Source organism: Podarcis pityusensis (genome assembly GCF_964106645.2).
Source record: "Podarcis pityusensis genome assembly, chromosome: 3".
Classification (NCBI taxonomy): domain Eukaryota; kingdom Metazoa; phylum Chordata; class Lepidosauria; order Squamata; family Lacertidae; genus Podarcis; species Podarcis pityusensis.
In genome coordinates, this window is record NC_138026.1 from 69,926,900 (window position 1) to 69,939,204 (window position 12,305).

Sequence of the window (12,305 nt, forward strand, 5' to 3'; positions counted from 1 at the left end):
ATTACTTTCGAAAACCAAGGTTCCACTATACATGCAAATGTGTGTATAGATACAGGAGCAGAACTGATCATAGCATGGCAATGGAAGTGTGTGTATAGATACAGGAGCAGAACTGATCATAGCATGGCACCTGTACTTAAGATCTTATCCCTGATAACACCAAGAGGTCTCTTTCTTTCCTCTGGGCTTCCAGACTCCTCACTTTCATCCTCTGTTGCCACTCCTAACCTCTTTTTCGTATTGATTGCTTGCCCTTCTCAACTGTCTGATCGTCTTGTCCACACTTTTGCTCTCCCTTGAGGACCTTTACTAAATGACCACATTGAGAAATGGTGATCACTGTCAGTCTTTGGTGGCTCAGTCACCTTTGCCCTCTAGTTTTGACTATAGTCCTCTACTTTCAGGCCACCTGCTGCCTCTGCCTAGTTGGCCATCCAAAGGAGAAAGTGGCCCTAGTGCCACACCTAGGTGGGTGTGTTAGAATCAATGTAAAGAACAACCTTAAAGTATTTGAAATAAATTTATTCTGAAACTTGGAAGGAATGTCGTTTTTTCTCCATAAAATGTATACATTTTATTTTATTTTTAAAAAGAAATTACTTCTGAGGCCAAGGATATTGTCATGCCTGCTCCTGGTTCGCTGCTGTTGGCTCTGATGTGTCTTCAGTATCCTTTAAAGCCCTCTCAAGAAACATACAGAAGGGTTCAAAGCCTTTCTGCCCCTTCCAGCTTCCAACAATGAGTAATACAAAAGGAATGCTGCTGCAGGTACAAGAATCCAGTAACAGAGCAGTGGTCGTCAACAGATACCAGTTCATTGATTCCACCCAATATGAAATAGCATGAAGTAATCTAGTTGGGACACTGAGAATCAGAATCAGAATAGCTATGACTACAATGGTGATGTCAAGTCTTGCTAGAGGCTTTTGCTGTGGTCTTTGACTTCTGATCCAAATGGCCAAAGTGAAGAAGAACAAGCTGGGGGAAAAAACGATGGCTTCCATGATGACTTCCACTATATTTGCAATTGTACAGATGGCAGTGTTAGCATTAACGGTTTCATATCTTGGATAGCAGGAAAAATATGCCATAAGTGACTCCAGGCCAGAAACCATCCACAAAATCGCACACATTGAGATAGAGAAATCTTTGAACCGGTGATGTTGCCACCAGACTGGGAAATAGACAGTGAGAAACCTTTCAGCGGTGAGAGCTGTGAAGATATATAAGGTGGTATCATATGCAAAAATATGAAGCATCTCCATTACACGTTGGACTACTGTAGGGGTTTTCATGTCTCCGAGAAAAAAAGCAGCCACTTCAAGGTTGCACAAGATTATAATAAGATTTGCAAAGGTCACATTTAAAAAATATGGGCCTAACTTTGGCTTGTTGATCTTGCAGCAGTAAAGGTACAAGACAATTGCATTAGCTATTAATCCACCAATGCAGATGGGAACAGATGCAATCAGCATATTTAATCTGAAATAGTATGAAGCCTCCATGTATCTGACCATTTTCTTGGGTGCACCAGCAGTGTGGGAAGACAAGGTGTTTGCTTTTGCCATCATGACATTATCAATGTATTCCATTTTTCTTCTCAACCTATAGAAATCACATATAATTTGTAATTATTAAGGTATTGAGTTTTTCAGTATTCCACTTCCCAAAATCTGGCAGAGAATTGCCAATTTTGAATTTATTTATGCTCTCCCTTGTTTGGCTGCTTGTAATAGGAGGATATCAGAATTCATCCCCCACCCCCCATGAGGAATGGTTGCAGCATTCAAGACTTTTTAGTTTAGCAAAAATATGAGTAAGGAGTGACTTAAGTGACTCAGTTAATATAATTGGGGGGGGGACACCATTTTTTTCAAGCAAAATCTTAGAAAATTCAGAGATGAATTCATATGAATGCTTAGTTTAAGTGGGACAAAGCACTATCCTATGGTAGAATACTCAAAGTAAGAATTTGAAAATAGCTGTTGCTGTTGCTGATACTGATTCCGCCTTCCCTTGTCAGAGACATGGCTCCTTCTTGCCTCCCTCTGTCCCCGGCAGCCGCCCCCTTCCCCGATCGGGAAAGCCATGCTAAGTCCGCCTCCTCTCTTTCATTAGCATCGTGCAGACCTCTCCCCTGATGATCTCTCCCAGCAGCTCCATATAGATGTTAAAAAGCATGGGGAAGAGGATGGAACCCTGAGGGACCCCACAAGTGAGAGCCCAGGGGTCTGAACACTCATCCCCCATCACCACTTTCTGGACACGGCCCAGGAGAAAGGAGCAGAACCACTGTATAACAGTGCTCCCAGCTTCTCTAGATGGTGCAGAAGGATGTTATGGTCGATGGTATCAAAGGCTGCTGAGAGATCCAGCAGAACTGGGAAACAGCTTTCACCTTTGTCCCTAGCCCACCGGAGATCATCAACCAGCGTGACCAAGGCAGTTTCAGTCCCATGATGAGGTCTGAATCCCGATTGGAAGGGATCCAAATGGTCCACATCCTTCAGGCGTGCTTGGAGTTGTTCAGTAACCACCCGCCCAATCACCTTGCCCAAAAATGGAAGATTTGAGACTGGGCGATAGTTGGCCATATTAGTCGGGTCTAAAGATGTTTTTTTAAGAAGCGGTTTAATAACCGCCTCTTTTAGCGTGGCTGGGAAGGCTCCCTCACAGAGGGAAGCATTCACCACCCCACAGAGCCCATTGCCCAGCCCTTCCCGGCTCGCTTTCATTAGCCACGATGGGCAAGGATCATGGAGACAGGTGGTCAGTTTCACTTGCCTAAGCAGCATGTTCACATCCTCAGAGGTAACAGATTGGAACTGATTCCATGCAACTTGACTAGACAGGACTCTAGCACTTCCCCACTCCGGCCCTGCTCCCATGGTGGAGTCTACCTCTTTCCGAAACTGAGAGACTTTATCTGCAAGAAACTTTGCAAAATCATTGCAGGAGATATTGGGGTCTTTTCTAGGCCCCGATGGCAAAGGTGGTTCTGTTAAATTGCGAACCACCTGAAAGAGTCTCCTGCTGCTACTTTGCTACTTTCTGCATATGCAATAGAGGCGGTAAAGAAAGTCCTCTACGCCATCGTTATTGCCACTTGGTAGGCTCAACATTGAGCTCTAACCTGTTTCCGGTCCAATTCAGAATGAGTTTTCCGCCACCGGTGCTCTACCCATCTCAGCAATTGTTTCATCACCCTCAGCTCCAGGGAAAACCACGGGGCTGTCCGGGCTCCATGTAATCGGAGAGGGCACTTCGGAGCCAAACAGTCAATAGCCCTGGTTAACTCCGCATTCCAGCGGACCACCAGGGAATCAGCTGAAAGGCCATCAACATGGGATAAAACATACCCTACACAGTCTGGAAATCATTTGGGTCCATTAAGTGGCGGGGGCGGACCATCTGAATCGGTCACACCTCCCTGCAGAGGGGAAGGGTCGTGGAGAAGTCCAGATGCACCAGGAAGTGATCTGACCATGGCACTTCTTTAGTTTTGCTTTTACTTAGTGTCAGATCACTAACATCCATAGAGGTGAACACCAGGTCCAAGGCATGTCTGCGGTTATGAGTTGGGCCAAACTTATTCAGGGACAGCCCCATGGAAGCCATGCTTTCCATGAAGTCCCGAGCAGCCCCTTGTAAGGTTGTGTCAGCATGAGTGTTAAAATCACCTAAGACAACCAAACTAGGTGTCACCAGGAGAACATCTGCCACGACCTGAAGCAAGTGTGGGCCCCGCTCCCTGATGCTAGGCCTTTTCCCATCTGGCCTAGGGATGGGACACTTGCTTCCTCCACACTCACAGCAGCCACAGTAAGGCATTTTAAGGTACAGTGGTACCTCGGGTTACATACACTTCAGGTTACATACCCTTCAGGTTACAGACTCCGCTAACCCAGTAATATTACCTCAGGTTAAGAACTTTGCTTCAGGATGAGAACAGAAATCGTGCTCCGGCGGTGCAGTGGCAGCAGGAGGCCCCATTAGCTAAAGTGGTGCTTCAGGTTAAGAACAGTTTCAGGTTAAGTACGGACCTCCGGAACGAATTAAGTACTTAACCTGAGGTACCACTGTATATGTATTTTAAGATTAGCAACTGCTGACTTCAACGAAATGCTGAGCAGTTGCAAAAACAAGCTAACTCCACTTGGAGGCCTTTCATATATTGCCTGAGCAAAATGGATTCCAACAAAAATGCAGTTTAATAGGTCAATAATAAAAGTTTTGCCTTCACCCGTTCTCCCTCGTTAGCAGCAACTAGAATTTTAATATTTTTGTTATGGGGAAAATAAAGTTTCAGTAGCATAATAGACCATAATCTCGTAACTTTTCCTTCAGGATTTTTTTTTTTTTTTTTGGCGATAACAGATATAAGATTTTCTGCCTTTTCTCATTGCCCCTCTGCCATTCCTACCCATCACAAAAGTACAAAGGCTAGGTATATATTATTTATGCAGTAAACTGCTTAAAGATCTGATCGCTGATTGGGTTCTCTTTGGAGAAATAGACCACATACAGTCAGAATTAATTCTGCAGGTTCCTACAAGGCCTGCTAAACAAATAGATGATGAGGGGAACTAGCAGAAATGTGGGTGTTTAAAAATCAAACTCACGTGAGCAGTAGCAAGACAGAAGAGTCAGTACTAACATGATTGTACTCCAATTTTCATTTCAAACTTCTTTGACCATGCTTCTGCATAATATGACCAGTTCCACACCTATGAAGTGTGACATATGTAACAAACTGAATACTAGAATCTCATGACCTCACAACTACTGTCAGGTGCGATATGGTTACGCTCACAGTGATATCACCTTGTACCTATATACATATAGCTTCAAATGAAGGGAAGGAGACTGCTTTGATTTCCCTGGTAGATGACGTGTACCTGGAGAGAGAGTATTTATTTATATTTATTTATTTATTTATCAATCAAATTTATATACCGCCCTATACCCGGAGGTCTCAGGGCAGTTCACAGAACAGAGTTACCTCATTTCATAGGCACCGACTCCTATGGGCCAAGGCAGTTTCAGCCCCCCAAATGTATATTTTGAGGGGGCTGGGGTGTTTGGCCCCACCCCGGCTCCTTGCCACATTTCATAATGTCACACCAGCCACCCCCCCCATCCACTGGAGAAGCCAGCGCCTCTGCCTCATTTGTTATCTCAGTTTTCCGGAGATCTTTTCATATCATCAGTCATCGTAAGCTCTTCAACAGTCTGGACTGGTTCCGTTTCTGAATGGTGGAGAGATACCAGAAAGTGGGACTGGAGCCACTCCTTGCATGGTTTCTAAAAAAGTTCTGAAGGCTTCCATTTCCACCCAGGGAAAGGAAACAACTTTCTTACGGTCCACATATTGCACATGGAAATTCTCTAACTGCTCAGCTACAGCAGAAGGCAGGAGAACGATGCATCGTGGAACATTTGTCCTTAGCCATAGCTCAGAGACCTAGTCAGGGTTACAAGCCCTACCCAACTAAAAAGGCCACAATATTCTTTAAATTAAGGTCCAAAAGCCTAGGAGTGGGGGAGAAAAGTCTTTGCCTGGCACCAGCGGCGTAGCGTGGGTTGTCAGCACCCGGGGCAAGGCAAGTAATTTGCGCCCCCTAACCCGGGGCAAGGCAAGTAATTTGCGCCCCCTAACCTGCCGCCGCTGCCAGCTTCTTCTTGCTGCTGCCTGGTCTGGTCTGGTGTGGTTCTCTCCCGCGCTCAGCGCTGCGCTGGGCGGCCGCTGCACTGTCCCTCCCCCAGATAGTCCCTCGCTCTCTCTCCGCACCGCACGCCTGGCACCCACCCCCTCCACAGTGGGCGGCGACCCAGCGGCTCGGCTCGGATTCGCACAGCCAGCACTGCAGTGAGAGAGAGTGAGTGAGCCAGGTAGGGGCAGAGAGCTGCGAGTGCGAGCGCCCCCCCAGATGTTGCGCCCGGTGCGGCCGGCCCCCCTGCACCCCCCACGCTACGCCACTGCCTGGCACCTATAACTAGATAAGAATGGTTTCAGGTGTGCTTTCCCAGGCAGAGCATTTCCCATGCAGGGACCATCACTGGGAAAGGCCTGCTATCTTCTTGCCACCCTCCAAACCTCCCATGGAAGGGGCATATGAGGAAGGGCTGCGGATAATGAGCTCTGGGAGCCTCTGGCAAGATCTTGGACAGCTTTGTGAAATCTTGTGAGAACTTCCAGGGCCTGCAAGAGAGTCTCCCAGAGCATGGTAAGCAAGGTTGAGAGCTTAAAAGCTCTCTCTGTGCCTGGTTTTCCCACCACAGAAGGAGCTTTTAAGTTCTCCACCTTGCTAACCAGATTCTGGGAAGCCTTCCTACAGGCTCTGGGGAGAACTCTCTCTCTCTATATATATATATGTATGTGTGTGTACATTTTTATTTTCGATTACAATTCAATAATAGCCTCATTATAAGAATACCAATTTATAATACAATTATTATTACCAATCGTTCAAATACTGATAATTTAGATAAAGACTGATGGCTTGATAATTTGCTTTAATTCTGCATTCAAAATCTTATTAATTTCCATTACATTCTGATGATAATAACAATCCCTTATACAACAACTGCAGTATTAATAACTTCTATTCATGTTGACACATTAAATGATTTATAAAACTGCAAGCGAGGAACTCAAACTATATCTTTTTTCTTCCTGTGTGTGGCAATTGTTCTGTCTATTGTGTTTCTTCCTGTCCTTGTAAGATGTTATGTCTCTCTTCTCTCCCCCCCCCCCCCGTTTGTTGCTGTTATCTGTCATGACTTGGACGGAGCTGATATCCCATTGTTGTTCCAGAAATTTCTCCATCGCTCCGTCCCGTGCTTCGTTGTTTTGCAACTTTAACAACAGCTGCAAAAGTCACTCTGTTCCAATAAATAACCTGTTCTCACCATTTTTTCTCTCAGCCTGGGAAGAAGAGTGGTCTTTCGAACTGCAGATGACTCAATAATGAACCTTATCAATTCCTTGGCAGTTTGCAGACTCCTTTCATCCTTCTGTCCAATTGAGGATATATGAGCAATTATACTTCCAATTAAATTAAATTCCAAGTCCTCTTATAAATAAATTCCAAGTCACTCCATAAATAATTAAGGGTGAGGAAGAGTCAGCTCTAAGTTTCCATTGTAAACCTTTTGCAAAATAGAACTTCCCTCCCTTTTTCCTTTTTTTAAATACACACAGTTCCATTTAATGTTATATTCCATATGTATAATCCAATTTCTTCCATCCTCGCTTGTACAAATATAATTTGAACTAACATTCAGAGGAGATTGTCAAATCATAAATGTAGAGAACTTTAAATAAAGAAACCATAGGCTCCCCTCCCCACATCTTTTACATCTAATGAAGTCTTATCTCGAGTTCAAACCTTAAAGTCCTTGCAGTTGGTTTTGTTCCACAGTTTGTGATCTCATCTCTTCTAGCACGTTCCTGTACAGTGGTACCCCGCAAGACGAACGCCTCGCAAGACGGAAAACCCGCTAGACGAAAGGGTTTTCCGTTTTGGAGGCGCTTCGCAAAACAAATTTCCCTATGGGCTTGCTTCGCAAGACGACAGCCCATAGGGAAATCTCCGGGACAGCGGGGAAGCGCAGCGCGTCTTCCCCACTGTCCTCGGACCTCCTCCCGCCGCCCAGCTTCGGAACGAATCTCCGATGCCGGGCGGGGGGGGACCGCCTCCTCCCGCCGCCCGGCATCGGAACGAATCTCCGATGCCGGGCGGGGGGGGAACGCCTCCTCCCGCCGCCCGGCATTGGAACGAAGCTCCGATGCCGGGCGGGGGGGGGACGCCTCCTCCCGCCGCCCGGCATCGGAACGAAGCTCCGATGCCGGGCGGGGGGGCGGGGACACCTTCTCCCGCCGCCCAGCTTCGGATGGCTTTCCTGAAGACTTGGGGTGGGAGGAGGGTTTTCCTTCCCACCGCCAACATTCAGAATGCTGTTCTGAATGTTGGCGGTGGGGAGGGAAAACCCTCCTCCCACGCAAGCCCCGGGAACAGAGGGAAAGCGCTGCGCGCCTTCCCCTCTGTTCCCGTACCTGTCCTGAAGGCTTGCGGTGGGGAGAAAAGCCCTTCTCCGCACCGCCAGCCTGGCAAGCGGTTTCCCTAGGAACGCATTAATTGATTTTCAATGCATTCCTATGGGAAACCGTGCTTTGCAAGACGAAAAACTCGCAAGAAGAAAAAACTTGCAGAACGAATTAATTTCGTCTTGCGAGGCACCACTGTACTTTAGTCCAATTAAGTTCTAATGAACAGGAGAACCTCTGCTTCTTAATGGCAGCATTGGAGGGTTTTCACCAGGCAAAGTGATTTTGCACTCAGCGCCTCCCTGCCCCCGCATTCCATGTCAGAGCAAGAGCCAGGTACTGAGACGAACTGCGAGTGAAGCCCATTTCCCCCATCCCTGGGGGGGAATTTACAAGGAGAATTACCCTCAATCATCCTTGTTTTTCCTTTGCCAATGATCTCCTGCTGTCGTGGGGTCTGGTTCCATTAAGGCAGAGCGGAACCGGAAGCTGGCTCTGGGGAGATCTTGTGAGATCTCACAAGATCTTGAACGGCTCCATGAGATCTCACCAGAACCTTCATGGGGAAGGCAAAGCCTGCTCGGCCCTCCAGCTTCAGAAAGGTTGGGGGTGCTCATGCAGGGATAATTCTGGGGTAGTTTCAACTATATACAATTCTAGTTTTATGTGCAACCCCCAGAACGCAACCCGCCCCCAATGTTGTGGGTCAACTGTACTGCCTAATATTTTGAAAATATCTAAGTGGTGTCATGTCTGTCTGTCTGTCTGTCTATCTTTCTATCTATCTATCATCTATCTATCTATCTATCTATCTATCTATCTATCTATCTATCTAATATTAAAACACAAACACAAACCTATAGCCAGTAAAGCAACAGTAAAAACACAAAAGTCATATAAAAGCAAGCATACAGAAATCCAGAAGTTTCAGGCACATAAAACAAATTGCATGAGTTGGGGAAAATACCGTATGTACATGCAGATGTTTATATGAACAGATCTGGCGGCAGCATGGTTAGCCTATGGGAGATACCATAGTGAGCTCTTGCACTTTAAAATGTTCCGTTCAGCATTGACAACACCAGGCTACTTCTCTAGCGTTTGCTTCAAAGGTTTTTCTCAGAGATGTATGTACTGGATGCTGTTCTCAGTTATTCCAGATATATATCCACCAGCACACTTCTTTTCTCTGGGCTTCCTGGCTTCTCGCTTTCCTCTTCTATTGCCCATCCACCTCATGAAGCTGTGATAGATCAGTTGGTAGAGCATGAGACTCTTAATCTCATGGTTATGGGTTCAAGCCCCACGTTGAACAAAAGATTCTTGCATTGCAGGGGGTGGACTGTATGACCCTCGTGGTCCCTTCCAACTCTACAGTTCTCTGATTCTATCTGACCTCCTTTTCATAGTGGTTGTCTGCTTGCCTTTTTCCGCTGTCCAGTTACCTTGACTGCACTTTTGCTTCCTTTGTAGGATCCCTGCTTATTGACCACACTGAGAAATGTCAAACTCGGTGTTTGGTGGCTCAGTCACCTCCGCCCTCTGACTCCGCCAACTGGCTCTGCATAAGAAGCCATCCGGACTGGAGATTGCCCTGGTATAGGGCCTAGATGGGTGCATTAGAAATAATGAACACAACATCAAAGCGTTCGTAATAAATTTATTCTGGAACTGTGAAAGAATGTCCATGTTTTTCTATAATCATCTGATGCGGGGGTTGGGGGGGTTGGCTTCTGATGCCAGAGATATTTTCAGGCTTGCACCTCATCTGTTTTGGTTGACTCTGGCATGTTTTCTGTATCCTCCAGTGCTCCCTCAAGTAACATATGGAAGGACTTTAAGGCTTCCCACCTCTTCCAGCATCCAACAATAAGGTACACAATAGCAATGGCACTGCAGCAGATTGAATCCAGTAACACAGTAATGATTTTCAATGTAGTCAAATCTACTGAGAGTTCCCAAAATGAAAAAGTAAATGTAGCTCTGGTTGGGACATTGAAGATAAGAATCACTGTTGCTATGGCCACAATGGTAATGTCAAGTCTTTCTCGAGGCTTTTGCTGTGATCTTAGGGTTCTGATCCAAATGGCCAAAGAGAAAAACAACACGCTGGATGGGACAAGAACCACCTCAGTTATTAAGGATATTATAGTGGAAGTTCCACATTGAGATTCAAATTCCTTAGCGGTTATGAAGAATTTTGGGAAGCAGAAAAAAAAGTACAGAAGTGACAGATTGCAAGACAACATCCATAAAATCACACACAGTATGGTTGAGAAATACTCAGACCGGTGATGTTGCCACCAGACTGGGAAATAGACAGTGATGTACCTTTCAACAGTGAGAGCTGTAAAGATGTATAAATTGGTGTCATAGGCACATATATAGAGCATCTGGATTAGACGTTGAATTGGAGAAACTAGACGTACATTCATAGAATATAAAAAAGCAACTTCAGCACTGCAGAAGCTTGTCAGAAGATTTGCAATAGTAAGATTTAAAAAATAGGGGGTTAAGTTAGTGTGTTTGATCTTGTAGCAGAAAAGCCAAAAGACAATTACATTCGCTATGAATGCAAAGATGCTGACTGGAATAGTTGCAATAAAAATTGTTCCAAGCTCCTTGGGAAGTCTGTAGGGTTTCTTGGTTACACCAGCAGAGCTGGAAGGCGATACGCCTTCTTCTGGTATCACATTATCAATATAAGCTATTATTCCTTTCAACCTGTCAAAATCAAACATAACTTACAGTTACTATTAAGGTACCTAGATTTTGTAATAGCCGTAGGAAAGCTTCAAATGATCACCTGTCAGGCAAGGATGTTCTTGTTATTAGATTCTACTCCCACAATTTTTGGCAACTGGAGGGAATTAAGTGAATGGGATAAGGATCTTACCAGTAACTGACTGGTGGGCACTGATGTCTAGGGACCTGTAGGTCAAGAGGAGGCTTTCCCGCTGAATTTCTTTGCTCCCTTTGCCAGACTTGGGCTGAGTAATACTCAAGCAAATGAGAATAAGAAGTCAATGCTTTTGGAGAGAGTAAAACAAAGAGTCTTGTTGCACCTTAAAGATTTATATTATGGCATAATTTAGATTTGATGAAGTCAACTCTAGACCATGAGAGTTTCTGCTATGATAAACCTGTTAGTTTTTAAGGCAGCACAAGACTCTTTATTATTTTTGCTGCAACAGCCTCTTATGACTAACCCTTTGCCATATTGGGGGAGGGGGAGAAACATATTCACAGGCAAGTGGCTGTCTGAATTTCTGCCTTTTCTCTCCTCTTCCCCTTTTCATTCCTTTGCAACCATCACAAAATATGAAGGGTGGCCATATACTTTTATACAATGATCTGCGTCACAATTTGATTACTGAATGGATGTTGTTGGGAGAAGCAAGTAGAGATACCCCAAATTATCTCTGGCAAGTTCCTATAAAGCCTGTTAAGCAGACTTGATGAGACTAACATGAATATAGATGTTGAGAATCACACTGACGTAAGCAGCTGCAAAGCAGAAAAGTCAATACTAACATAGTTGCACTCCAATTTTCATTTCAACCTTCTTTTCTCATTTCGTTTCAACCTTCTTTTCTCATTTGTCTTCCTCTCACAGTAATAGAATTCTGCAAAGATGTGACCAAGTGCCACTATTATGAAGTGTTGGTTGTGTAACAACTGAATACAAGAATTTCATGACCTCATAGTGACTGTCAGCCACAATATGATTAAACTCACATACTTCTCTGTACCTATTTAAATCTGGCTTCAGATCAAGGAAAGAGACTGCTTTGATTACTGTGGTATATGACCTGTACCTGGAGAGATAGGGTAGTGTGACTTGAATTATTATCTCAGTTCTCTTTCTGCCCTGCACCACTAAATGACCGAGTTCGTTCCAATGCAGGAAGGGTATTATGCGGCCCCTGTAGTGGTGCCAATTCCGCCAATCAAAGCTGTCAAGTGGGCACATGTAAGAAAAAGTGATCTTGTAGGTAAACTGATCCCAAATTATTAAATTATTAAGGGCTATGTATATGTATATATGGGACATGGGTGGCGCTGTGGGTTCAACCACAGAGCCTAGGGCTTGCCGATCAGAAGGTCAGCGGTTCGAATCCCCGCAACAGGGTGAGCTCCCGTTGCTTGGTCCCAGCTCCTGCCCACCTAGCAGTTCGAAAGCACGTCAAAGTGGAAGTAGATAAATAGGTACCGCTCTGGTGGGAAGGTAAACGGCGTTTCCGTGCGCTGCTTT

The 12,305-nt window shown here is 45.1% G+C and overlaps 3 protein-coding genes across 6 annotated transcripts in view; 1 reads left to right on the top strand and 2 right to left on the bottom strand.

The window, feature by feature from the left end:
- Positions 1-9,944, top strand: part of PNLDC1 (PARN like ribonuclease domain containing exonuclease 1) — a 45,187-nt gene extending 35,243 nt beyond the window's left edge. The window contains exon 20 of the transcript XR_013984717.1: positions 9,859-9,944. The gene's annotated coding sequence lies outside the window, so the exon portion shown is untranslated. The remainder of the gene's footprint in view (positions 1-9,858) is intronic.
- On the bottom strand, positions 502-7,054 carry LOC308474447 (mas-related G-protein coupled receptor member A8-like). 4 transcript variants are annotated; one of them, XM_081000732.1, is made up of 3 exons: positions 6,913-7,054; positions 4,658-4,727; positions 502-1,605 (listed from the first exon to the last, which is right to left on the bottom strand). In XM_081000732.1, coding segments are annotated over exons 2-3 (987 nt in total). In that variant the 5' UTR covers positions 4,660-4,727; positions 6,913-7,054; the 3' UTR covers positions 502-620. The 4 variants fall into 4 exon arrangements, with proteins under 4 accessions (XP_080856858.1, XP_080856860.1, XP_080856859.1 ...); XM_081000734.1 differs by having other exon boundaries at positions 4,623-4,727; positions 6,913-7,036; XM_081000733.1 differs by lacking the exon at positions 6,913-7,054 and having other exon boundaries at positions 4,623-4,769.
- On the bottom strand, positions 9,699-11,714 carry LOC308474449 (mas-related G-protein coupled receptor member A6-like). Its single transcript, XM_081000736.1, has 2 exons — positions 11,585-11,714; positions 9,699-10,774 (listed from the first exon to the last, which is right to left on the bottom strand). Coding segments are annotated over exons 1-2 (975 nt in total). The 5' UTR covers positions 11,587-11,714; the 3' UTR covers positions 9,699-9,801.
- Between the last annotated feature and the right edge of the window lie 591 nt (positions 11,715-12,305).